The following is a 27,299-nucleotide window of genomic DNA, read 5'->3' as shown; positions in this document are numbered from 1 at the left end:
TAAGAAGCAAATGTGCAAAATTTATTATGTTCTTCAATGAACACAGGGATAGGAAATTTATAAAATTAGGTAGTATCTTCAAAGTTAAAAAAAAAAAGATACATAAACACCAAGAGTTCCCAGAGAAGAGAGAACAAACAACAGCAGTCCACAGGATGCTCAAACCCAGCTGACTCCAAAGCAGTCTCTTCATAAAAAATAAGAGACTTTAAAAAAAAAAGGGCACTGGAAGACAGTGGAGTCAGCATGGAAAACATGGAATATGAAAACTGAAATGCTACTGCAGCACATCCTGATTGTCCAAAGAAAAGTCTGTTGGCAAAAGAGGGAAAGCTCTGAGTGCCAAGCTCAGCCCTCTGCTAAAGGCATCTCCTAAATTCACCAGGGTCCTGCTAATTCCAGCATGAGTTTGGAGAGACCTCAAGGTCCATCCCAACCCAGCCCTGCCATGGCAGGGACACCTCCCACTGTCCCAGGCTGCTCCAGCCCCAGGGTCCAGCCTGGCCTGGGACATTCCAGGGATGGGGAGCGAGACGTGGAACAAGCACTGGGAACATTCCCAGGCACATCCATGAAGAATCCTGTGAGGAATCCCATGAGGAATCCCATGAGGAATCCCCTGAGGAACCTCCTGAGGAACCTCCTGAGGAACCCTGTGAGGAACCCTGTGAGGAACCCCAGCCTCCTCACTGCTGCTCCTCTTGCTCCCTTGGCACCTTTAGCTCTGGACCTGCTGGGCCAGGCAGGGGCTGGCAGTGGCAATCCCACAGGACTGTGTCCAGCATGGATTCCTGTGGCTGTGTAAACGCTGTGGGAGTGACCCCACACAGAACGGTGCTGGAGCAGGCAGGGAGTGCTCAGCTCACAGCTTCAAGTACAGAAGTGCCCAAAGCTGCTCCTGGTGCAGAGGGACAGCCCTGGGTGGGGTGGGGACACTGGGGTCATTCCCAGCCAGGCCTGAGCAGCTCCCCCAGCAAGGGCAGCTCTGGAACCCAAACCCAGCAATCCCAAAGGTCACAGTGTCCCGTGAGGATCCCAAAGATCACAGTGTCCCCATTGGATCCCAAAGGTCACAGTGTCCCCCTGAGGATCCCAAAGGTCACAGTGTCCCCATAGGATCCCAAAGGTCACAGTGTCCCCTCAGGATCCCAAAGATCACAGTGTCCCCATTGGATCCCAAAGGTCACAGTGTCCCCATTGGATCCCAAAGGTCACAGTGTCCCCTGAGGATCCCAAAGGTCACAGTGTCCCCATTGGATCCCAAAGGTCACAGTGTCCCCATTGGATCCCAAAGGGCACAGTGTCCCCTGAGGATCCCAAAGGTCACAGTGTCCTCTGAGGATCCCAAAGGTCACAGTGTCCCCTCAGGATCCCAAAGGTCACAGTGTCCCCATTGGATCCCAAAGGTCACAGTGTCCCCATAGGATCCCAAAGGTCACAGTGTCCCCCTGAGGATCCCAAAGGTCACAGTGTCCCCATTGGATCCCAAAGGTCACAGTGTCCCATCAGGATCCCAAAGGTCACAGTGTCCCCTGAGGATCCCAAAGGTCACAGTGTCCCCTGAGGATCCCAAAGGTCACAGTGTCCCCATTGGATCCCAAAGGTCACAGTGACCCCCCTGAGGATCCCAAAGGTCACAGTGTCCCCTGAGGATCCCAAAGGTCACAGTGTCCCCTCAGGCTGGGACTTCCATCACAAAGAGGTTTGAAGTGTCTGTGAAGTTGACAATCCCACAAAGGAACTCTGATTTCCCAAAGTTACACGATTTCCTTTCCCAGTGTTTCTTTGGATCCTTTGCTCCCAGAAGTGTTGTCATCGTTGGAATAATTCCCTGAGTCTCGACTGCTCTGGGTGGAATGGTTGTAGTCTGTGAAAACAATCTGATTTCCCTCCTCTGTGATCATGGATTCAATCACACAGCAATTTTCCACTGATTCCTCTGTGGCAGCTGACAAGTAAGGGCTGCTGAAGGGCTGTGCTCCAAATCCCTGAGGACAGAAGCAGAAGGGGAAGAGATGAACATCCATAAGTAATAATTATAGACTGATTTAAATAATTAAATACTAATTCTGCTAAACACCACAATCACACAAATGTTATTTATCAGATTCTTTACTGTGAGGGTGGGCAGGCCCTGGCACAGGGTGCCCAGAGCAGCTGGGGCTGCCCCTGCATCCCTGGCAGTGCCCAAGGCCAGGCTGGGCACTGGGGACAGTGGGAGGTGTCCCTGCCATGGCAGGGGTGGCACTGGGTGGGATTTGGGGTCCCTCCAACCCAAACCATGCTCAAGTTGAGCAGCAATGTGTGGTTTCCCACTCCTTGTTTCCCTAGGGTCACCAGCTCAGATTTAGGATGAAGTTTTAGTTCACAGAACCCCCAAATCCCTGGGGCTGGCCCAGCCCTGCCAGCCCATGCAGTGCCAGCTGTGCCCCATGGGCACCTTGTCCCCAGCCCAGAGCACTCAGTGCCACCTGCAGGGGACACCTGCAGGGCTGGGCACTGCAAAGCTCCCTGGGCAGCCCCTGCCAAGGCCTGAGCTCCCTTTCCATGGGCAAATTGCTGCTGCTGTCCAAGCTGAGCCTGCCCTGGCCCAGCCTGAGGCCGTTCCCTCTGCTCCTGTCCCTGTTCCTGGGCCAGATCCCAGCTCCCACCTCCCAGCTGCATTCACTGAATCCATCACTAAGGGGTGACTCCAACATTTTATCTCATCCCTTTTCCTGCTCTCAATTGTCAATCACCAGAGAATTGCAAGATTTCATGGATTAGAGCCTGAGGAGGCCACACAAGAATGAAAAGAAAATCCAGGTACAGAGGTTTCAAGACACACTTGAGCATTGCCCTTCTCATTCCAGAAGAGGATCCCTGCTAAGCAGCACCTGTGCCAGGCTGGACACTGGACAAAGCTCTGGAGACCTGATAAAACCTCTGAAATGAACCCTGGCTGAGCCATAACACATAAACATCTTTTTTTCCATGATATTTAAAGTTCATTTTCCTACAAAGAAGGTGTGAGAAGTCAGAGCTCACCTCGATGTTCAGGGGGGGCTGGCAGGAGGGGAAGAACACGTATTTGATTTTGTTGTAGGCTTGGTAGAACACAAAAACAAGAGAAGAGGCCACCAGCAGGACAACCAGCAGGGCAACCACGAAAATCCCAGAAATGATCAGAGCTAAAGATGTACCTAAAATTGGGAATAAAAACCATTTAGTCGAGGTATTCACAACCAGCAGAAATTAAAGCACAGCTCCAAATATTCTGCAGAATTTATCAAATAATTCAACATTTCCACATCATGGAAACATTCCCCAACACTTCCACAGCCATGGGCACCAGGGAAAAGCGATGCTGTGCCAGTGTCTGAGATAATTTTGCTTGAAGAAGCCACAAAATATTTTCCAATAGAAAATCAGAATCACCAAGGTGGGAAGAGACCTCCAAGGTGCTCCAGTCCCTCCATCACCCCAGCACCAGCTGGGGGTGCTCACCTGGAGAGGAGCAGCTGCAGGGAGAGCTCAGAGCCCCTGGCAGGGCCTGCAGGGGCTCCAGGAGAGCTGCAGAGGGACTGGGGACAAGGCCTGCAGGGACAGCACCCAGGGAATGGCTGCCAGTGCCAGAGGGCAGGGCTGGGTGGGATCTTGGCAATGAGGAATTGTTCCCTGGCAGGGTGGGCAGGCCCTGGCACAGGGTGCCCAGAGCAGCTGGGGCTGCCCCTGCATCCCTGGCAGTGCCCAAGGCCAGGCTGGGCACTGGGGACAGTGGGAGGTGTCCCTGCCATGGCAGGGGTGGGAATGAAATGATCCTCAAGGTCCTTCCCACCCAAACCCTTCCACAATTCCATTATTATCTCAAGAAACTGAAAGGAGTTTGGTGATACTGAAATGAACAGGCACCAGCAGCCACTTTCCAAGTAATCCAAAGGACACAATCAGGTCTTATTTCATGATCAAAGAATAGAAGATTTTCACTCTGGGGTATAAAAATGTCTGAGCAGGGTCTGTCTTGAAGGCAATGCTTGGATTTAGAGATTCACTGAGGTAGCAGGATAAGGGGAAGAGGAATACCTAGGAAAATAGATTAAAATATTTTCTTATTCAGGAAAAAGTAGCTTTTGGTTCTTTTCAGGTTTGATAAGACACAGCAGTGAGGACCACAATATAAATGAATCCTGAATGTGAGCCAGGCATTGCTGTTATTACATTTTCTTGGCTTTAAGGCAGTTTGAAGAGTCAGAAATGTTCATAGTGTTAATAAAACTTTATGTGGCCAATTACCTTCACCATGATTTGTTCTTGTGCTCTGAGTGAGTGCAATCCTCCCACTCTCCCTTGGCACCAAGAGGAGCTTTCAGCCCTAACAAATCTGATTTATCTCCTCACTCTCCAGCACAGGAGGCCCATTCCCAGAAGGACTAAGACAGTTTCAAGGCTAAAATACCCCTGAAAATGTGGAATTTAGTGATTCCTTGCTCCCTGCCAAGATGTGGGGCTGGGAATTGAAGCTCTCTGCCCAGCCAGGTGCTGCCAGTGCTGGCAGGAGTGCTGAGTTCCCAGGGAAGGGGTAAGAATTGCAGCTGCAGGGTGTGGATGCATTTCTGCCAGGCTGTGCCCACCTGCAGGGGTGTGGATGCATTGCTGCTGGCTGTAGGCACTGCTCTTGTTGTAGGGCTCGGAGAAGGCCTGCACCTGGACACAGTACAGGCTGGAGGGGGACACATCAGGGACTGTGGCTATGGTCTGCTTCACCTCCTTCTGCTTCACCTCCTCCTGGAAAAGCAAATCAGGGGAAGAGGAGGGATCAGAGCCCATGGGCAGCACAGGAGGCTCAAAGAGGTGAGAGCTGCAGCCTCTGATGGAGGAGTGATTCTGTGAAATGTCACACATTGCTGCAACCCCAAACCTGCAGGGCTGGAGAGACTTTCCAGCTCATGCAGTCCCACACCCAGGTGCCTCTGGAACATTTCCAGGAACTCCACCACCTCCCTGGGCACCCAGATTCAGTAAAATAAATAAACCACCCCCCTTAGCTCCTAAGCAGAACTCAGCAAACACTTCCTGGGCAAGAACCAAGGGCTTTCCCCATTCTGAAATGTCCCAGTTCCCAGGAAACTCCTTCCTGCTGCAGTTTGCTTCCTTCTCTTCTGCTGCCCTTTTTACCAATTACTGTGAAATATTTTACCCTAAGAAGCATTTAAAGAAAACATGGAAAGATCCATTAAATTGTGAGCTAAAGGATGCAGGACTTCAGTGTTTGAGGAGCTTTTTCCATCCCATTGCACACAGACTCATCCATGGAAATGGAGATTTTACCCCATCACTGGGAGATAACAATCACAGTGATCAGATTTCTAAGAGAGTTACATAAAAATCTCAACCACTGGGTGATAAAAGTCACAGTGCTCAGGTTTTTGATAGAATCTTTCATTAGAAAACCCAATAAACTGATTTTTTTTAAGACTGATATACCACAAATGTGCCTCTTTTGGAAAGGAGATCCTCAGGGAGAATGGAAACTCAGGATTTAAGTCAGAATGAATCTTATATTGTTTGTAATTTGTTCACACCTTCACATCTGAGGAATTCTTCCAGTACAGGATCCTGTAGGACAAGTCATAATGGTCCCTCATGGCTTCATCCTCATCTCCTGGAGGAGAAATAATGATGTGGAGCAAAGTGTCACTGAGGTCCAGCCTTACACCAGGAGGGCCAATTCCATCTGAAAACAATAAAATAAATAATAAAAATCCAACTAAAAACATTGCTTCAAAGACTGCCAGTGAAATCCATTATAATCTTGAAGAAACAGAGTTAGAAGTATAATTTCATAGTTTTATTCAGAATATCAAATCCTGAGAAACATTTGAATTAATTTCACTATATTCTTGTGAAGTCCCCCCTCCTGTCAGCCCATAAAGACATTTGGCAGGAGTTTGCTGAGCAATGAGCATTTCAGGAAAGCATTTCCTTACTTGTTTTCAGAGGATCCACTTTGACATCCTTGGAGAAGCAGGATTTGTTGTGTCCCCCCCTGGCCTGCACTCGCAGGTAATAAAACCCAGTGGTGGTGATGATGGAGGACAAGTTGCACCAGGTGCTGGTGATGTTCTCACACCTGGGGACATTGTGCCACTTGTTTGAGTAATCATCATGGAGATTCTTCACGTAGCCACTGCAACAGAGAATTCAAGAGTTCTCATGTCAGCTCCCTGAGCTCCTCAAGAAAATCGTATTTGTTTGTGCTGCACTTGGCTCAGTTTTGGGCAAAAAGGCTTCTAGTAATAAAATAAAAAAAAAATCAGCATTTTAATATGAGACATTTCTGAGTGGAACAATGAAGATAAAAGGGCCAGGGAATACAAATTAGGGCTTTAACCAAGGCTCAGCAGAGAAATGAAATGTGGGGTGGGCAGGCTCTGAAAGTCCAAATGAGAAGTTCTCACGTAGCTCTGTGCAGTCCATGGATTTCCTGCCATGCCAAAGAATTCCCAAGGAATGCCAGGGGGTCCCTCCTCTTCTGTTAGGTGCTGGCCACAATATTTATGCAGCAGCTGGAGATTGAGATACAGGTTTATAGAGCTGCTTCCTAATGGGATTTTATGGATGTGATTCAATGGGATTTGATGGGATATGATGGGGGTTTTATGGCATTCCTTATTTTTTGATGCAATATGATTTTTATCTAGTTTTCTTTATGTGATACAGTGGCTTTGTGTGTGATAGGATGGGGTTTGATGTGATACAAGGGTTATTTCACATGGCATGAGGGGGTTTTTATATGACTTGATGGGTTTTTTATGGGGCACAACATTTTCTTTATGTGACACACCATTTTCTTTATGTGACACACCATTTTCTTTATGTCACACACCATTTCTTTATGTCACACACCATTTTCTTGATGGGCCACACCATTTTCTTGATGGGCCACACCGTGCTACCTTGTGTTTCCTCCCCTGTTTGGGTCTGCCCAGAAGAAACCCAAGCTGCTGACAACTGAAACCTCCACCACCTGTATTTTTGCTCATTTTTACTCATCTAATTTCTCCCCATTCAAAAAGCCACTAAGCAATTCAAGTTTCCCAGCTTTAAAAATGTCCCTCAGCATTCAGGAGAGGACTTTAACAGCCCCAAAAGCAGCCCAGTCCCTGAAATCCCAGGCTCAGGTGGTAACATGGAATTCTTTAACAGCAATGAGCCCATCACGTTCCCATTAACGTACAAAGCCACCAACTATTCCATTTTAACCTCTAGGAAGCACCAGCAGAACACAAGAGGTGGGGTTGCAGGTGGCAGGGCTGGGATGGCTGAACTCACAACAGGTACTGCACGGTGTAGTTCACATCCTGATTTCCCTGGCCGCTCCAAAGCAGCTGGAATTTCATGTTCAGAGCCAGGACGCTCAGGTTGGTGGCACACAGGAGGTCGTTCACTGCTCAGGGGGAAAGGAAGCCCAAAGTTACCAAAAAGCTTCATGGGAATGGACATTTCTCATGTCAGTAATGAAAACATAAAGATTATTCACTATACGGATTGCAAGTCACAGGCTGTGATATGCAAAGCATCCCATCAAACCTAATTTAAAAAAAATTAAAAATCCTAATTTAAAAAATCAGTTAAAATCAATTCAGAAAAAAATTAAAGTACACAAATATTGAGAGGAGCAGAAATAAACTGGTTTGGGAATAACATGAGGAGAAAAATACATAAAATACACATCTGTTTTTATTGTACATTTTGATTTTTTGTTTTAATATTTTGTTAAAGTATGAATGTGACAACTACTTAATATCTTATAAGATAATAAAAACTTGCATGTATCAGTTATTGTAATATTTTATTAAGATACACATGTATTATTTTAGTATTTTAAAAAATATACATGTATTCTTTAAATGTTTTTAAGACACATGTGTATCAATTAATGTATTTTGTGTATAAAATAATTTTCATTTACCATCAATTACTTACATTTTGATTTACCATCAACTCATTATGATGTACCACCCTAGTCCAATCTAATATTTGACTTTCTGCAGTTATTTTTTTCCTAAAATAAACATCTAAAAGCAACTGCACAGCACAGAAAAGAATTTAATTTTACATAACAAGGTGGCAAACTGCCCCCTCAAAGCCTTTCTTCAGCAGCTGTAACAATCAATTCACCAAGGATTATATAAAACCGGCATTTTTTTAAGCTCAACTCAACTTTCTGTGCATTCATTGAGTGCCAAGTATCCCAGAGGCTTTTGGTTTTTTACCTCCTGATTCAGTCACTGATTCAAAAAGAAGAGTTTTCCAAAGCACACAAAGAAGTTTTTGTTCCAAATTAATGTCAAAGTTTGCCTCATGGCAAAAACCTTCTTGTACTATTAAAACTCTACCCTTGACATGTTTTGTGTTGATCAAGAAGGGCAAATATATATAATAATATATTTATTTTTTTATACCAAAATGAGGAGGAATTTGGCCCTTCTGCCTATTCCTGCTGCTTCAGAACAACTGACTGTGTGCCAGTCTAATAGAAGTTACCATTTGCAGGTAACCTCATTTCCTGGGTACCTTTCTGGGTGGTTTTCACACAGCTGGTGGGGCTGAACAAGCCTTCCTTTCCCTCACTAGGGAGATTTGCTTGGACTTTGAAGCAATAGGTGCTGTCTGGGGCAAGGTGATCAATGGTGTCAACAGGGAAAACCTTTCTGCTCTGGAGCTGGAAGAAACAAACACAAAGAGCTGTGAGGGCAACTGTGCATCCCCAGGAACATTTTAAATGATCATTCTGCAGGATTTCAGCCCATTTGTATCATACCACTCCTAAAAATGTGGAATAGAGAAAGTAGGAGAGTGTTTGAGCTGGAGAAATCCTAAAGGGAAGTTTGCAGTTCAGCCAGTGACTGACAGGAATATTTTGGGCTCCTTTGCCATGGAACTGGGGAGGGGTTGGGCATGACCAGGAGTTCACCCCACAGACATCCCAGAAAGCAGCAGGACTTTCCAGCCCTGATCACCCAGACCCTCCTCCCTGCTCTGCCTTTGGCTTTCACTGACCTACCCACTTGTACTTCTGGGCCTTTTGCTCCTTTGGTGTGTGATCCCAAAATCCCAGAGGTGGGAAGAGCCCCCAGGATCACCCAGTGCCACCCCAGCCCCACCAGCATCCCCCCAGTCCCTGTCCCCAGGGCCACATCCAGACTGCTCTGGGACAATTCCAGGGACTCCAAACCTCCCTGGGCAGCTCAGCCCAAGGCCTGACCACTCTGCCAGGGAAATTTTCTGTCCCAGTCTCCAACCTGAGCCTGCCCTGGTGCCATTTGAGGCCATTTCCTCTCCTCCTTTCCCTGCCCCTCCTGTCAGGAGCTGTGCAGAGCACTGAGGTCCCCCCTGAGCCTCCTTTGCTCCAGGCTGAGCATCAGAGAGCTGTGACTGATCCAACCTGCCCTGAAGGTTGGATCTTCTCAGAATCCCAGGATCAAGGCTGGGAAAACCCTTCAGGATCACCCAGTGCCACCCCAGCCCCACCAGCATCACCCCAATCCCTGTCCCCAGGGCCACATCCAGACTGCTCTGGGACAATTCCAGGGACTCCAAACCTCCCTGGGCAGCTCAGCCCAAGGCCTGACCACCCTGAGAGGGGAATTTTATTCTGTCTTTAACCTGAACCTCCCCTGGTGCCATTTGAGGCCATTCCCTCTTGTCCTTTCCTGATTCCTGTGTTTCCCCCCCGGCTGTGCCCTCCTGGCAGGGACTTGTGCAGAGCCACAAGGGCCCCTGAGCCTCCTTTGCTCCAGCCCCAGCCCCTGCCCAGCTCCCTCAGGGATTCTGCAGCCCCTGCCCAGCTCCCTCAGGGATTCCCCAGCCCCTCAAGGTCCTTTCTGAAGTGATGAATTTGATCTGATCTCCCAAAAGAACACAGATTGGCCTTTGATCCCTGCCCTAATTTAAATGATCCTCACTTCCCTAAAAAGGGTAAAAAAGGAAGAGTTTCTTCCCTGCTCTTCAGAGGAGAGCTCTGGGTGCTCTGCAGGACACACATGCTGCCTTGGAAACCAGTTCACAACGGCAACACCTCAAAAAAGCCCCTGGATCAGGGCAATTCCAATAAAACAATGCTATGGTAAGAACAAAATCATCCCACCAAGAAAAAACCACCTCACCCAACTTTCAAACACACAGGAGCAAACAATTCCATTCCAGAGCACAAATTCAAGTCCATCTCTGGCAGTTCTGGTAAGGTAAGTAAAGAAGTGCTCATACCTGAGCATGTGAGGAGTTTTCCCAGAAGACCAGGTTATATTTAAAACTCAGATCATTGATCCACATTTTTTTCCCCTGATTTGCTTCTGGAGGAGAAATCGTAACTTTTACAACTCCATTTGTGGACTGCAATTCCAGTCCTGGTGGACCAATCTGAGCTGCAAATATGGAAAGAAAAAAGAAGCTAAACATGTCTACTTTGAGAAAATACACCCCAAAAGTGGTTTAAATAATAAACCTAAAATACCTGCCTATGGTTTCTTATTTTTAATTCTTTTGAATAATCACCCACAGGACCTTAAGTTTTCATGACTCAGACAGTTTCTAAAAGAAATTTAACCTAACAACCAACTACCATCACCAGGTTCTAAAAGCAGTTAAAATTAAATATTACCAGCAAATGTTTTCCAAAAAAATCAGTATAAATTATTCTAAAACCTGCAAGGCAAGAGACTTAGCTCAGACCAATAAATCCAACTTCAAAGAAAGGATTCAGTACCACTGAAACTGCTGAAAAGCCAAACTTCCCAAAAATGGGGTTCTTGGAGCAACCTGGTCTATGGGAGGTGTCCCTGCCCATGGCAGGGGGTGGGATGGGATGGGCTTTAAGGTCCCTCCCAATCCACACCAGTCTGGGATTCTGCAAAAATCTACTGTCAAAAAGGACTTTTCCAATAAATAATCTGGGAAAATACAGAGTGACAGAAGTTCAGTCAGGAAACCAGCACCACCTGGAATAGTTTTCCTTCTCCAGAAAAGACAGAATTACAGCATTCCATGACCTGCAGATGGCTGATCTCCTATTCCTGTTGGGAAATTCCCTCTGTCCTGCTGTTACCAGCAGTGGAAACCACACGTGGTTTTTCCACAATCCTCATTCCTGACTGCTTTGGGATGGGAAGGACCTTAAACCTCATCCCATCCCACCCGTGCCATGGCAGGGACACCTGCCACTGTCCCCAGTGCCCAGCCTGGCCTTGGGCACTGCCAGGGATGCAGGGGCAGCCCCAGCTGCTCTGGGCACCCTGTGCCAGGGCCTGCCCACCCTGCCAGGGAACAATTCCTCATTGCCAAGATCCCACCCAGCCCTGCCCTCTGGCACTGGCAGCCATTCCCTGGGTGCTGTCCCTGCAGGCCTTGTCCCCAGTCCCTCTGCAGCTCTCCTGGAGCCCCTGCAGGCCCTGCCAGGGGCTCTGAGCTCTGCCTGGAGCTGCTCCTCTCCAGGCTGGACAATCCCAGCTCCCCCAGCCTGGCTCCAGAGGGGCTCCAGCCCCGTGGCTCCTCTGGGCTTCCTGCAGCAGCTCCAGGTCCTCCTGCTGCTGGATCTCAGGGCTGGAGGCTCTGCAGGTGGGGTCCCACCAGAGCAGAGCAGGGGAGCACACTCCTCCAAGGTGCTAAAGGAAGCCAAGTGTCCCCACCAGCCCCGAGCTCGTACCAACTTGTTCTGGCACCATCTGCAGGTCCTGGGACCATGGGGACACCAGTGGCCCTGCCTGGGCCCTCACACGCACGTAGTGGACATCATAGTACTCTGAGATGGCCGAGGAGAAGTCACAGCTTGTGCCAGCCACAGCCTGGCACCCTGGCAGCTCCTGCCAGCCCGTGGGGTCTGGCTCCGGCCTGCGGGACAGAGAACAGCCCAGATTAAACAACAGCCCCAGGAGAAACAACCCAGATAAACAACAGCCCCAGGAGAAACAACAGCCCAGGAGAAACAGCCCAGATAAACAACAGCCCAGGAGAAACACTCCAGATAAACAACACCCCATATAAACAACAGCCCCAGGAGAAACAACCCAGATAAACAACACCCCAGGAGAAACATTCCAGATAAACAACAGCCCCAGGAGAAACACCCCAGATAAACAACAGCCCCAGGGGAAACAACAGCCCAGGAGAAACACCCCAGATAAACAACAGCCCCAGGAGAAACAACAGCCCCAGGAGAAACACCCCAGATAAACAACACCCCAGGAGAAACAACAGCCCAGGAGAAACAACCCAGATAAACAACAGCCCCAGGAGAAACAACAGCCCAGGAGAAACAGCCCAGATAAACAACAGCCCAGGAGAAACACCCCAGATAAACAACACCCCAGGAGAAACACCCCAGATAAACAACACCCCAGGAGAAACAACAGCCCCAGGAGAAACAACAGCCCCAGGAGAAACAGCCCAGATAAACAACAGCCCAGGAGAAACATCCCAGATAAACAACAGCCCAGGAGAAACAACAGCTCCAGGAGAAACAGCCCAGATAAACAACAGCCCCAGGAGAAACAACAGCTCCAGGAGAAACACCCCAGATAAACAACAGCCCCAGGAGAAACACCCCAGATAAACAACACCCCAGGAGAAACAACAGCCCCAGGAGAAACAGCCCAGATAAACAACACCTCAGGAGAAACACTCCAGATAAACAACACCCCATATAAACAACACCCCAGGAGAAACAACAGCCCCGGGAGAAACACCCCAGATAAACAACACCCCAGGAGAAACAACAGCCCCAGGAGAAACAGCCCAGATAAACAACACCCCAGATAAACAAAAGCCCCAGGAGAAACACCCCAGATAAACAACAGCCCAGGAGAAACACCCCAGATAAACAACACCCCAGGAGAAACAACAGCCCAGGAGAAACAGCCCAGATTAAACAACAGCTCCAGAATAAGCACTCCGGGATAAACACCCTGGGCTCACCAAAACCACCAGGACCAACACCCTGGGATCAAGAGCCTGTGAGACCCCAGGCTCACTCTTCAGACTGTGACAAGCTGAATAAGGGGGAGCAGGGCCAGTTCCAGTGCTGGGGTGCCTGGCAGACTGCCAGAAGCACACACTGACTGCAGCAGCTCTCAGGTACTCTCCCAGTGCATGGCTCAAATGCATTTCCATGCAGATTATACATATTCAACCTGCCCTGGAGTTCACATGCTCCAGGAATTCCTTATCTCAGTTTGACCCTTGATTTCATCTTCTTGGAGCACAATGCACATAGGATTTTGAGAGTTTTGTATTTTATTTCCTCACATACAGGATTTTGAGAGTTTTGTATTTTATTTCCTCACAGATGGCATTTTGAGCGTTTTGTATTTTATTTCCTCACATACAGGATTTTGAGTTTTGTATTTTATTTCCTCACAGACAGGATTTTGAGTTTTGTATTTTATTTCTTCTGGTCTGTGGTTTGACAGTTACTGCTAGCCCAAGGGGCAGTGGTGGATTTTAATTTGCTCTTTTGGTGCTATTTGCCTGGTTCTTTCCAATGTTTTCTTATAATACAGACATTCTAGCCAGTTTTACAAGTACTTTCAATCAATATTAGCTATTTCACTATTGAATAGGTATTTCACTATTGTCAGTTAGTTACAAAAATACAGGCATTAGTTATTATTTCACAACTACAATTATTATTTTATTATTTTATTTTTAATAAGTTGGTATTATTATTGTTATTATTATTATTTCTTCACTACTACAATTACTTCTGCAGAAGTTAATTTTATAATACACAGTGCATAATATTTTGCAAAAGCCTAAACTACAATATATATTTATCACACTAAGATATACAATCCACACAGGGATTAGAGTATTAACTATAAAAGGCTGACAAATTATACTATATCAAAAGCAGTTAAAAGGAGATTACAAACTGTACTCCATCAAAATAATTTAGAAAAGCCAGTAATAACAAAATACAATAACCACATAGTTATTTATAACACATCCCAGGATAAATAGCCTGGGATAAATCCAACCCACAACCACTGAAATTATTCTTATTTTCTTCTTAACTTTAATAAACATCACCCCTTTTCATGCTGCTTTATCAGCAGTGCAATCAGTGTTATCTCCTTATAAATTATCCTACAACTGCCAGAACACAGAATTACATCCTCAGGATTATTATATTTCTTAGCCTGGCAAAGATTTTATAATTCATGGGAAGAAATTTTAAAGTCTTGACAAAAGTGGGTACAGGAGCATAAAAGCAGCAGAACTCCACTAATCATAACATGAGCCAGGAATGGAAATTAAGGGAAAATAAAAAACAGAGGTGAAAAGTGGAGTTCAGCAATAATCAGCTTTTCAGCAGCTCTTTTTTAATCAACACACATCCACACCTCAGTGAAGAAAGAGATTTAAAGAGACATTTAAAATGTCTGGCCAAAAAAAGGAGGCACAGACTTGAAGCAGTAATTGTTTATCCTCAACTCCTACCTTGTCTTTCAGACCAGTCTGATATTTTTAAAATAAATCTATTTTCAAAGCAGCTGCTCTTATCCACATATTGGAAAATAAGAGCTATTTTTTTTAAATCCAAAATCCCAGAATGGTTTGGGTTGGGAGGGATCTTAAAGCCCATCCTGCTCCACCCCTGCCATGGGACCTTCCACGATCCCAGGTTGCTCAGAATTTCAGTAACTTTATCTCAGAAATGTTTTTCAATATTTACCTGTCAGGAAAGTGCCACAAAATGCCTGTGCTCATGTGTGCAAAAGAACTGGGATGTGGAACAACTGAAGGAAACCAAGGAAATATTTAAGAACAAACCTTAAATTGTTTTGTCTGGGCATTAAGCTTGCAGCTGAGAAACGTGGGTTAATGAACTCTGAGAAATTAGATGAAAGTTATCCTGAAAATTCCCTCAAATCCTCTGTGTGTGGCCACAGCTACAGAAACCAAAGAAACAAGAGACTAAATTTAGGAAGGACGTTGAGACTCTTGAGCACATGCAGAGGGGCCAAGGAGGCTGGAGAGGGGCTGGGAACACAAACCCTGTGAGGAAGCCCTGAGGGAGCTGGGGGTGCTCAGCCTGGAGCAAAGGAGACTCAGGGCTGCCCTCCTCACTCTGCACAGCTCCTGAAAGGGGCCTGGGCTCAGCTGGCCCTGGGCTCTTTCTCCAGCAGCACTGACACACCCAGAGCACACAGCCTCGAGCTGCACCAAGGGAAATCCAGGCTGGACAGCAGGGAAAAGGTTTTTCCAGCAAGGCTGAGAAAGTTCTGGAATGGCTGCCCGGGGAGGTGGTGGAGTCCCCATGCCTGGGTGTGTTTAACAAAGCCTGGATGTGGCACTGGGTGCCAGGGTTCAGTTGAGGGGTTGGGGCTGGGCTGGACTCGATGGCCTTGAAGGTCTCTCCCAACCTGGTCATTCTGGGATTCTGTAAATAAACCTAAATTCCACTTCTAAGTGTGCCACCAGATCTCCTGCAAGAACCCTGCTGGTGGTTCAGCATTAGCAGCAAGCTCCATGTGATAAATAAACTGATTTATAAAAAACCTCCCAGCAGGGAGACAAAGCTGGGCCAGCAGCAGCAGCAGCCAGGGGTGGCTCCAGGGATGGCACTGACCACTGGAACTGTGCTGGGAATGTCACCCTGGGGTCACTCCCCCTGTAACCCAGTGCTGGCTCCCAGGGATGGCACTGACCACTGGAACTGTGCTGGGAATGTCACCCTGGGGTCACTCCCCCTGTAACCCAGTGCTGGCTCCCAGGGATGGCACTGACCACTGGAACTGTGCTGGGAATGTCACCCTGGGGTCACTCCCCCTGTAACCCCAGGGATGGCTCCAGGGATGGCACTGATCACTAGAACTGTGCTGGGAATGTCACCCTGGGGTCAGTGCCCCTGTAACCCCAGTGCTGGCTCCCAGGGATGGCACTGACCACTGGAACTGTGCTGGGAATGTCACCCTGGGCTCAGTGCCCCTGTAACCCAGTGCTGGCTCCCAGGGGTGGCACTCACCACTGGAACTGTGCTGGGAATGTCACCCTGGGCTCAGTGCCCCTGTAACCCAGTGCTGGCTCCCAGGGATGGCACTGACCACTGGAACTGTGCTGGGAATGTCACCCTGGGGTCACTCCCCCTGTAACCCCAGTGCTGGCTCCCAGGGATGGCACTGACCACTGGAACTGTGCTGGGAATGTCACCCTGGGCTCAGTGCCCCTGTAACCCAGTGCTGGCTCCCAGGGGTGGCACTCACCACTGGAACTGTGCTGGGAATGTCACCCTGGGGTCAGTGCCCCTGTAGTCCCAGTGCTGGCTCCCAGGGGTGGCTCCCAGGGATGGCACTGACACTGGAACTGTGCTGGGAATGTCACCCTGGGGTCACTCCCCCTGTAACCCCAGGGATGGCTCCAGGGATGGCACTGACCACTGGAACTGTGCTGGGAATGTCACCCTGGGGTCACTCCCCCTGTAACCCCAGGGATGGCTCCCAGGGGTGGCTCCAAGGATGGCACTGATCACTAGAACTGTGCTGGGAATGTCACCCTGGGGTCACTCCCCCTGTAACCCCAGGGATGGCTCCAGGGATGGCACTGACCACTGGAACTGTGCTGGGAATGTCACCCTGGGCTCAGTGCCCCTGTAAGCCCAGGGATGGCTCCAGGGATGGCACTGACCACTGGAACTGTGCTGGGAATGTCACCCTGGGCTCAGTGCCCCTGTAACCCAGTGCTGGCTCCCAGGGGTGGCTCCAGGGATGGCACTGATCATTGGAGCTGTGCTGGGAATGTCACCCTGGGCTCAGTGCCCCTGTAACCCCAGGGGTGGCTCCAGGGATGGCACTGATCACTGGAGCTGTGCTGAGAATGTCACCCTGGGCTCAGTGCCCCTGTAACCCCAGGGATGGCTCCCAGGGATGGCACTGATCATTGGAGCTGTGCTGGGAATGTCACCCTGGGCTCAGTGCCCCTGTAACCCCAGGGGTGGCTCCAGGGATGGCACTGATCACTGGAGCTGTGCTGAGAATGTCACCCTGGGCTCAGTGCCCCTGTAGTCCCAGTGCTGGCTCCCAGGGGTGGCACTCACCACTGGAACTGTGCTGGGAATGTCACCCTGGGCTCAGTGCCCCTGTAGTCCCAGTGCTGGCTCCCAGGGGTGGCACTCACCACTGGAACTGTGCTGGGAATGTCACCCTGGGGTCACTCCCCCTGTAACCCCAGTGCTGGCTCCCAGGGGTGGCACTGACCACTGGAACTGTGCTGGGAATGTCACCCTGGGGTCACTCCCCCTGTAACCCCAGGGATGGCTCCAGGGGTGGCACTCACCACTGGAACTGTGCTGGGAATGTCACCCTGGGCTCAGTGCCCCTGTAACCCAGTGCTGGCTCCCAGGGGTGGCACTCACCACTGGAACTGTGCTGGGAATGTCACCCTGGGGTCAGTGCCCCTGTAGTCCCAGTGCTGGCTCCCAGTGCTGGCTCCCAGGGATGGCACTGACCACTGGAACTGTGCTGAGAATGTCACCCTGGGGTCACTCCCCCCGTAGTCCCAGCTCAGGGTGAAATTGGTGTTCACCACGTGCACCTGAACGTTGTCGGGGCTCGGCAGGCTGCTCTGGCCTAGGAGAAACCAGCAAGCACAGAAATCAAATATTACAATCAGAAGAAAAGAAAACATAAAGATAAAATTAAAATAAAATGTTAAAATAAAATACTAAAATAAAAAGCAAAGAAAATATTAGGATACAATTAAGATAAAATATTACAAAAAAAAAAGAAAAGGAAATATTAAGATAAAATTAAAATAAAGTATTATGATAAAAAAGAAAAGAAAATATAAAGATAAAATTAAAATAAAATGTTAAAAAACCCAAAGTATTATGATAAAAAGTAAATAAAATATTAGGATAAAATGAAGATAAAATATCACAAGAAAAAATAAAAGAAATTATTGAAATAAAATTAAAATAAAATGCTAAAATAAAATACTATAATAAAAAACAAATAAAATATTAGGATATAATTAAGATAAAATATTACAATAAAAAGTAAAGAAAATATTAATATAAAATTAAAGAAAATATCACAATAAAATAAAATCTAAAATAAATAGAATAATAGTTAGTAAAATAAATACAATAAAATAAAGTAGAATAAAAATAAAATAAATAAAACTAAACAGTAAAAAGTAAAATAGATAATAAAATAAAAATACATAAAATAAGTAACACAATAAAATATTAAAATAAAAATTTTAGCTATAATAAATTTTTTTTAATGCAATAAAATTTAAATAAAATTAAAAAAAACAATAAAAATTAAAACAAAATAAATTTAAATAAATTAAAACAAAACAAAACAAACCACACCTCTTAGCTCTGACATTCTATTTTGTTCGGTTCTATTTTATCTGAAGTTATTTATTAATGACTTCCCAACGGTCACGATTTTGAAGCCGTATCTGAAATTGCTGTTTGGGATCAGTCTGATATTTGACTGTATGAGGAGGAAACCAGAGCCAAGAAATCCCATTTCAGCTGGGCACTCTCTGGACAGCGATGGCTTATCCTGAACCTGACTTTGGGACAGGCTCTTCATTACAAACCCAATTTATTTTTCTACACAAGGTCCCTGCCCACAAAGGGATTGTATGGAAGAGCAGAATGACTGAATTCTGCAAAATCCTTTAGGAGAATTAAGTTGGACCCACATGATTTTGGGAAATAACTCCTGAAAGCACAAAACCACAAAAGCCAAATAATTCAATAAACCCCTGTGGCTCCCGCTACAGAATTTATTGCCACAAGGCAGGAATTTGCTGCTCTTCTGACAGAGCAGGACAAACCCAGAGAATGCCAAAGGACGTTTGCTCAGAAAATAAGAAAACAAAGGGAAAACCAGATTTTTCCCCAGATATTTATCCAACAGATGGTTACAATTCAGCCAAAACCCTTTGTGACAACAAGGGCCCCACAGACTCCAACTGATAAAAACACTACAACATTTTAATTATCAGAGTATTTTTCTTTGCCTTGGGTAGAAATTCAAATATTTAGTGTCTCTCTTCCATCCTTTCAAATCCTTAATTTTTTGAGCATGAGGCTTTCCAGAACTCCTTGTTAGACCTCAGCAGGCCAGATGGCAAACAGGAGCAGTGGGAGGAGGAGGAGGATCCTGTCCAGATCCATGTTCTGAGCAGAGACTTTCTGTGCTTTAACCCAGCCTGTGCTTTAAGCCAGGCCAGTGTTTTGCACAGCTGGGGAGTACCCCAGGAAGGTCATTTTCAACACAACTCCCAACCAAGAGAAAGATGAATGGCAGCAGCAATTCTTTAAGTTTTCCTTTTAAGCCAAATTTCAGCTTCCTGAAGGAATTTTATTGTTCTCTTTTGTATCCATTCCAAACGTTTCAACTTGCTTGAAGCAGTGTAAAAAAAAAATCCCAACAACCTGGCTGAGATTAATTAGTGGAGGTCTAATTTATGAGACATGACCTAATCTTTTCCTTCTAACTAGCGCTGCTGTGCCATGAAACTTTGGGGGTTTCTAAAAACACCCAATAAAACAATGCTGTGTAATTTATGGGTAGAAGTTTGTGGTTTTTCTGCAGGTCTGATATTTTAACCCTCCCCTCTTTGCCCTGCACATTTTGCTGTTCAACACCACTGTACTTGTTTCCTGGAGTACTGAGCCAGTTTCTCCCAACAGACAGGAAGATGTGATCCAGCATCCACCCTTCCACGTATTTCCCTATTTTCAACGAGTTTTGCGCTTGCTTCCCTAAATTAATTCCACAAATCATTAATTTCCCAATGAACAGGTATGCAGGAAGGAAGGAGCAAACTCAGTGGTGTTTAATCAGCAGGGAAATTTTGTGATTTAGGTAGTAACTTGATAAGCAAAAACAAGCCTAAAAATCAACACTTCTTCCTGGCTTATTTTATTAATGATTTAAAGCTAGACATTTAAAACTAATTCCTGTTTGTCCACTTGGGTGTGATGACACTTGGGTTCTGAGAAACCATTATAAGGGATTAGACTTCTGTGGAAAGAAGAGATTAAAAACCAGAAATGCTTTTAGCACATCTGCACATCTCTTCCCCCTGTCAAATTCAAACAAACCAAACCAACCCAAACTGTTCCAATACACAAAAGTTACTGCTTTGCTCAGGAGATGTTCGGCAACGTTGACGGTTGAAAACAATAATGATTATATAATAAAATCTGTTCAGCAACAGAAGAAAGCAAGAAATGGCAACAGAGCAAACCCCACAGTCAGGGGAAATCCCAGCAGGAGCACATGATGCTCGATGCTTACGACATCCCTGGCTGCAGGAGCCAGCGGAAAATTTCAGTCAACATTTCAGCACAGGAAGGAAGAGGAGGCCCCTTGGACGTGACATCAGGAAAGGCTCTGAAGGACCCTGATGTGCAAAGAAAGCCAGGGCCAGAAGCAGCAGCACAGGGAACAGCTGGGCTTGGCCCAGGGGAAGGGAGAGGTCACTGAAACAGAGCTATTGGAATTCCAGCGTGAGAATCACCGCTTAGGTGGGATCTCAGAGCCCACCCAGCCCCAGGCTGCTCCCAGCCCCAGTGTCCAACCTGGCCTTGGGCACTGCCAGGGATGCAGGGGCTCCACAGCTGCTCTGGGAATTCCATCCCAGCCCCTGCCCACCCTGCCAGGGAACAATTCCTCATTCCCAATGTCCCATCCAGCCCTGCCCTCTGGCAGTCTAAAACCACTGTGCCATGTCCTGTCACTGCCTGCCTGTACAAACAGTCCCTCTGCCCTCCTTTGCAATGCTTCGCAATCCTTCCTCTTCCAGCAACAGGTTTTGGGCAATAGCTGTTTTTTGCTGTGTAAGGACAAAAGACAGGGCACAAGCTCCTGCCCTGCGAGCCAAAACCCCCATCCTGCCATTCCACCTCTCATTTCCTCATTTATCCTTTAGGCTCTGCCAGACTGTGATTTTCAAGCCAAACAATGGGAATCCAAAGCTGTTTCACCCACAGTGGCTGCAACCGCTGCAATTCACCGGGAATGGCTGGGACTGGTGTGGAGGAGAGGGACAGTCCTCAGGGGAATGGGGACAGGAGCCAGGGAATGGCAGCCAGAGGGCAGGGCTGGCTGGGATCTTGGCAATGAGGAATTGTTCCCTGGCAGGGTGGGCAGGCCCTGGCACAGGGTGCCCAGAGCAGCTGGGGCTGCCCCTGCATCCCTGGCAGTGCCCAAGGCCAGGCTGGGCACTGGGGACAGTGGGAGGTATCCCTGCCGTGGCAGGGGTGGCACTGGGTGGGCTCTGAGGTCCTTCCCAACCCAAACCCTGCTGTGATATCATGACAGCCCAGCAAACACGACACACCCTCACCGACACCGTTATCCTGCGCCGCATCCCCGCAGAGCTCCGGGACCGCAGCGGGACCCGCTCCCCGCTCCCCCCTCGGCCCCAGAGAGGGGCCCCGCACCGGCCCCGCTCCCTGAGAGCCCCGGGACCCACCTGCGCAGGGCAGCGGGGCCAGCAGCAGGGGCAGCACGGCCGCCAGCCAGCGCCCGCCCGGCACCCACAGCCGCCGCCGCTCCGCCGTCCCTCTACCCCACGGCTCCTCCGTCCATCCATCCCCGGGCTCCTCCGGCTCCTCCGTCCATCCCTCCCCGGGCTCCGCTACCCCTCCAGCCCCGGGCTCCGCCATCCAGGGCAGCGCTGCAGGAAGCGCCGGCGGCGGCGCCTGCGCGGAGCGGCCCGGCCGCTGTGAGGGCGCTGGAGGTTGTGTGAGGGAAGTCAGGGCCGTGAGGGGCGGTCAGGGCTGTGTGAGGGGCGGTGTCGGGGCTGCGTGAGGGCGGTGTCGGGGCTGTGTGAGGGCGGTGTCGGGGCTGTGTGAGGGCGGTGTCGGGGCTGTGTGAGGGGCGGTCAGGGCTGTGTGAGGGGCGGTGTCGGGGCTGTGTGAGGGCGGTGTCGGGGCTGTGTGAGGGCGGTGTCGGGGCTGTGTGAGGGCGGTCCGAGTTGTGTCGGGGCTGTGAGGGGCGATCAGGGATGTGTGAGGGGCGGTGTCGGAGCTTTGTCAGGGCAGTGTGAGGGCGGTCCGAGCTGTATCGAGGCTTTGTCAGGGCAGTCAGGGCTGTGGGGAGCGGTCAGGGCTGTGAGGGGCAGTCGGGGCTTTGTCAGGTCTGTGTCGGGTTGGTGTCGCGGCACTGTCGGGGCTGTGTGAAGGCGTTCTGAGGGCGCTCAGGCCGCTCTGAGGGCGGTGTCGGGACCCGCCGGCCCTCGCGGTGCCGCCCCAGGTCCTGGCCGGTATCACAAAGTGACAGCGCGGACCCAGCAGGGGACACACGGCGATCACCGCCCTGCACGGCCCTTGGAACAAACCCAGAGCCACGGAGCTGCTCCAGGGAGAGCTCAGAGCCCCTGGCAGGGCCTGCAGGGGCTCCAGGAGAGCTGCAGAGGGACTGGGGACAAGGCCTGCAGGGACAGCACCCAGGGAATGGCTGCCAGTGCCAGAGGGCAGGGCTGGCTGGGATCTTGGCAATGAGGAATTGTTCCCTGGCAGGGTGGGCAGGCCCTGGCACAGGGTGCCCAGAGCAGCTGGGGCTGCCCCTGCATCCCTGGCACTGCCCAAGGCCAGGCTGGGCACTGGTGACAGTTGGAGGTGTCCCTGCCATGCCAGGGGTGGCACTGGGTGGGCTATGAGGTCCCTCCCAGCCCAAACTCTTCCATGATTCTGTGATTGTCTGGGGAGGAAGGAATCTCTCTTTAGCTGCAGTTTGTCCATTTCTCAAATGTGGTGAGCATTAAATGCAGTGTGAGTATTACAGCCCCTGAATTGGGGCTTGGGCTCAGCTCCCTTTTGCCAGCCACAAGTTCTGACCACAAGATTAGAGAGCTCCTCTTCTCTTTTTTTGTTTCATATTTTCCATGGGCCTGCCCAGCTGCAGGCTTGGGGAGGTAAAGTCAGGTGTTCACCTTTCACTTCCCACCCCTCAAACACAGACTCGTCAGTGGGCAGACCAATGGTTTCAGAGAGGAGGATTTGAAACTCTGGTGGGCAAAGGTCTGTGCCCTCAACGTCCTGGCTGTTATAATCGGGACAGGCTTGGCTTCTTAGGGAGAACACAGACTGACTTTTGGATAAAAATCTTCCTCACTGCTGCTGCTGCCTGTTGTGCCATGGGGTGCTGCACGTCTGTTGATCTCAGATCCCAGAATCCTGGAATCCCAGGATGGGTGAGGTTGGGAGGGACCACAGAGGGTCCCTGGTGCCGCCTCCCTGCTCCAGCAGGGCCATCCCAGAGCAGAGGGCACAGGGTGGGCCCAGGTGGCTCTGGAATATTCCAGGGAGGAGACTCCAGCCCCTCTCTGGGCTCTGCTCCAGCTCGGTCCCTGCCCAGGGCAGAAGTTGTGCCTCCTGTGCAGGGGAATTGCTGGGCTCAGGCCCTGCCCGTGGCTCTGGGGCCATTGCTGGGCCTGGAGCAGAGCCTGGGCCTGCTCTGACCTCTGCACACAGGGACAGACACAGGGACAGACAGAGGGACAGACAGAGGGACAGCGACAGGGACAGACACAGGGACAGACACAGGGACAGACAGGGCTGAGGCCCCTCTCTCTCCCTGGGGCTCCTCTCCAGGCTGAGCAGCCCCAGCTCCCCCAGGCTCTCCTGGGCACGGGGAGGCTCCAGGCCCCGGGGATTGCTGGGTCTGTAGAGATCAATGCAGGCTCAGGCAGTGTGTGAGGGCATGGCTGAGGCACTGCTGGGCCTGTAGAGATCAATGCAGGCTCTGGCAGTGTGTGAGGGCATGGCTGAGGCACTGCTGGGCCTGTAGAGATCAATGCAGGCTCGGGCAGTGTGTGAGGGCATGGCTGAGGCACTGCTGGGCCTGTAGAGATCAATGCAGGCTCGGGCAGTGTAGGCAGTGCTGGGCCTGAGGCAGGCTCAGCCTGTGAGGGTTGTTGTCACCTCCTGCCCCAAGAGCTGATAAGGAAACCTGATTTTGGCATTTATTTATGTAACCACACCTCAGGGTCGCCATTTCGAACCGAAACTGCTGAACCAGTCTGGCACTGCTAGAAACATTTGATAACCTATAAATATTTACAGTTTGTCTTCTGCTGAGTTTGAATAGAGCTTCCTCAGCGATGTCATAGAAGAAAGGAGCAGAAGCTGGTGCTGCCCAGGCTGTGAGGAGAGCAGTGCTATCTGCAGAGCACAGGCAGCCGGGGGGGACACTTTGTGTCCCTGTGGCCATTGATGTCTGTCCCAAACCTCTCCTGTGACAGAGGAAACGAGGCCTGCTGGAGTCTGGGCTCTGCTGGGTTTATTTCTGTTGGCTGACAGACAAAGGAGACATAATTTGGTGGTTTCTTCTCATGTCAGCTCTGGAACAGGATGAAAGGGGCAAATACAGCATTTCATCTTGTGTGAAAAGTGGAGGAACAGCGGTCCAGGAAGGAAGGACCTCAGGGAGCCCAAGGAGGGATCACATCTATCTGCCCTTCCCAAGGGATATTTGTAATATCCCCCTTCTCAGGCAATATCACCTGGGGGGTTTTTTGTTTGTTTGATCATTAGAAAACTTTCCTTGTCTCTGTTTTATGGCAGTCCCGTAACTGCCTCCAGCTCCCTCAGGGACACAGGTGATTCATCCCCTGCCCTCAGAAGCCTTTCCCATTTTTAACACTGTCATTACTCTGCCATCAGACCTCATCTCCCCAGACCACATAACAACATCTCCTCTCTGTTCCTTGTCCTCCTCCTGACCCCCCAGCCCTGCTCACAGCTCTGCACAAGGGCTCAGCAGTGCTGAGGAGCAGGCAGGATGATCCTTGGGGTCAGGCATTTGGAATGATTGCCCCAGGGAGGTTTTGGAGTCACTGTCTGCGGGAGTGTCCCAGAGGTGTCCAGATGTGGCCTTGGGGACAGGGTTTGGGGTGATGCTGGTGCTGGGGTGGAACTGGGTGATCCCAAAGGGCTCTTCCAGCCTTGATGATCCTGGGATTAGGTTTGGAAGGACAGAAGTGTCCTAGGTGGCAACGACCAGGCTGAAAGAGTGAGGAAAGCCCAGCATAAACCTCTGGTTACAGCCTGTGGTGCCTTCCAAATGTGTGATTTTGAACACATCTGTAAGTTCCATCTTCATGGAGAGTATTCAGAATCCCAGACTGGTTTGGGTTGGGAGGACCCCAAATCCCACCCAGTGCCACCCCTGCCATGGGCAGGGACACCTCCCACTGTCCCCAGTGCCCAGCCTGGCCTTGGGCACTGCCAGGGATCCAGGGATGGAATTCCATGCCAGCCCTGCCCACCCTGCCAGGGAACAATTCCTCATTGCCAAGATCCCAGCCAGCCCTGCCCTCTGGCACTGGCAGCCATTCCCTGGGTGCTGTCCCTGCAGGCCTTGTCCCCAGTCCCTCTGCAGCTCTCCTGGAGCCCCTGCAGGCCCTGCCAGGGGCTCTGAGCTCTCCCTGGAGCTGCTCCTGTCCAGGCTGGAATTTCACAGAGATCAGTGAGCTCTGCCCTGTTCAGGGGAGTTCCAGAGCCTGGTTCCACCCCTGGGCCAGCAGGGCTGAGAACCCAACCCAGTGCAACCCCTCTTGTCAGGACACTGACCCGGGGGAGAACCAGATCCCTCCCTGAGGAGCTCTAACGTGGCTTCAGAAGCTGCCACAGAGCCAGAGGGGCAGAGAGGAGGGGGTGGAAGTTAGAGAGCAGAGTTGAGTGGCTGCTGGCAGAGCTGATGGGGAAATGGAAGAACTGCAAGTTGTTCACCAGGTTCCTTGGTGTTGTTGTTCTATTTCTAGAGTCCCATAATGCTGTTATCAGATTTCTAGAGCCCATACCTCCTTGGTGCATTCTCATGGCTGCAGATCTTCACAGCACATACTCCTTCTGCATGCTGTTCCTAGTTCAGGGCTCCTCCAAGGCTCTCCCTGACTGGCCAACCCGTCCCCTTTTATCCCAGTTATCTCCATTGGTCACAGCTGCAGCCCAGTTAAGGACATGGCAGCTGCAGCCCATCAAGGACAACGGGGACCTCCCGGGGCAAAGCCTCTACACAGATATTCAGGTACAATCCTTCTATTTTGCTAGGACTCAAGGGCCACCTCTACTGTCCCTTGGTGCTTTCTGCAGTGGGGAGCCCTGGGGTTGGTGATGCTGGAGCGAGGGTTTCCTCTCTCAGGCTTCCCCAGGGCTTCTCTCCTGTCTCTGTGATGCCATCATCATCATCATCACATGCCCTCAGTGTCTGCAGTGATGGCTTGAGGGACTGCACAATGAGCTTCAGGAACTCCAGTCCCTAAGGAAGGGATATTTCCAGTACGTTGCTCACAGGTGGCCCAAAGCCTGTGGATTATTCACAGCTCTTCTGTAAAGCTGCTCTCTGCAGCCCTGCTGGTCACAGCAGCACCATCTCAGGGGAAGAGCCTTGCTCTGCATGCCACTGATTCAATAACAATGTTCTAGGGTGATGGATCCTAGAAAATGACATTTTGCCAGGTGATAATGGATCTCTCCCAATCTGCCTCAGAAAAAAAAAAAAAGGCACGAAGCGTTTCTGGTTAAGAATCAATTGAAAAGCTTTTCTAGAGCTTGGTATGGATTTTTGTGAAAGCCACTCTGGCTCTGCTGTTCAGTGGGACTCGTTCTGGACTGGGGGGGACCTGCTGGACAGGGAAGACCCCGAAGTTCCCAACAGGAGAGATGAAAATGTGCAGCTGGGGGTGCCTGACCCTGATGGTGTCCCTGACCCCCTGGGTGCTCCTGGGTTCCTCTTTCTCCCTCCACTCCCGTGACTGGAATTCTCTGAACTGTTCCTTTCTGCCTTCCCTCATTGCCCTCTCCTGGAATCTGTTTTGCTGACCACAAGCTCAGACTCTTCTCCTTCAGTTTTCCCCACTTCCCTATTCCTTAATCAATCCATTTTTCTTTGCATTTCAGGTCTGAAATCCTTTCCCAAGAGCTCCCAGGCCTTCAAGGGCTCTGTTTTCTCTCTGGCTTTGCCAGAACATGCTGTACCAGGGTAAGCAGCCTCCAGCATCCCTCTGTACTTCCAGTTTATGTACTTCCAGCACATGGTCAAAGTTCACCTGATTTATTGACTTGTTGTCACTGTAATGTTCACAAGCTCAGCTCAAGATGAACTCTCCTGTGAATTACTGCTTCCCTCTAAAATTATTGCTCCTCATCTAAATTATTTCTGTCCTGTGGGGCCACCCAGCCCATGTGGGGACAGGCAGAGGGGACAGGCAGATGCTGTCCCTTGTCCCCAGGCCTGGCTCATGCTGTGACTCTGAGGGGAGCTGTGGCACAGGAAGAGGCCTCTCAC

General features: G+C 49.7%; 1 protein-coding gene across 1 annotated transcript; it reads right to left on the bottom strand.

Moving 5' to 3' along the window:
- IFNAR1 (interferon alpha and beta receptor subunit 1) lies at positions 1 to 21,840 on the bottom strand. Its single transcript, XM_054514040.1, has 11 exons — positions 21,481 to 21,840; positions 17,483 to 17,603; positions 11,684 to 11,868; positions 10,249 to 10,406; positions 8,557 to 8,704; positions 7,312 to 7,426; positions 5,967 to 6,166; positions 5,562 to 5,713; positions 4,611 to 4,764; positions 3,028 to 3,182; positions 1 to 1,988 (listed from the first exon to the last, which is right to left on the bottom strand). The coding sequence occupies exons 1-11, from the start codon at positions 21,671 to 21,673 to the stop codon at positions 1,758 to 1,760; spliced, it is 1,812 nt and encodes a 603-aa protein (XP_054370015.1). The 5' UTR covers positions 21,674 to 21,840; the 3' UTR covers positions 1 to 1,757.
- Between the last annotated feature and the right edge of the window lie 5,459 nt (positions 21,841 to 27,299).

The sequence above is a fragment of the Molothrus ater genome, chromosome 2, assembly GCF_012460135.2.
Source record: "Molothrus ater isolate BHLD 08-10-18 breed brown headed cowbird chromosome 2, BPBGC_Mater_1.1, whole genome shotgun sequence".
Taxonomy (NCBI): domain Eukaryota; kingdom Metazoa; phylum Chordata; class Aves; order Passeriformes; family Icteridae; genus Molothrus; species Molothrus ater.
This window is presented reverse-complemented; position numbering and strand designations above follow the sequence as displayed.

Bases quoted from the DNA above. Each gene is read 5' to 3' on its own strand.
- IFNAR1 (XM_054514040.1), bottom strand. From the start codon at position 21,673: ATGGCGGAGCCCGGGGCTGGAGGGGTAGCGGAGCCCGGGGAGGGATGG. The intron at 10,407-11,683 runs GTACGAGCTCGG...CCATATTTGCAG, and splicing joins GATGGTGCCAGAACAAGTTG to CTCAGATTGGTCCACCAGGA. The intron at 8,705-10,248 runs GTATGAGCACTT...TGTTTCTTCCAG, and splicing joins AAAACTCCTCACATGCTCAG to CTCCAGAGCAGAAAGGTTTT.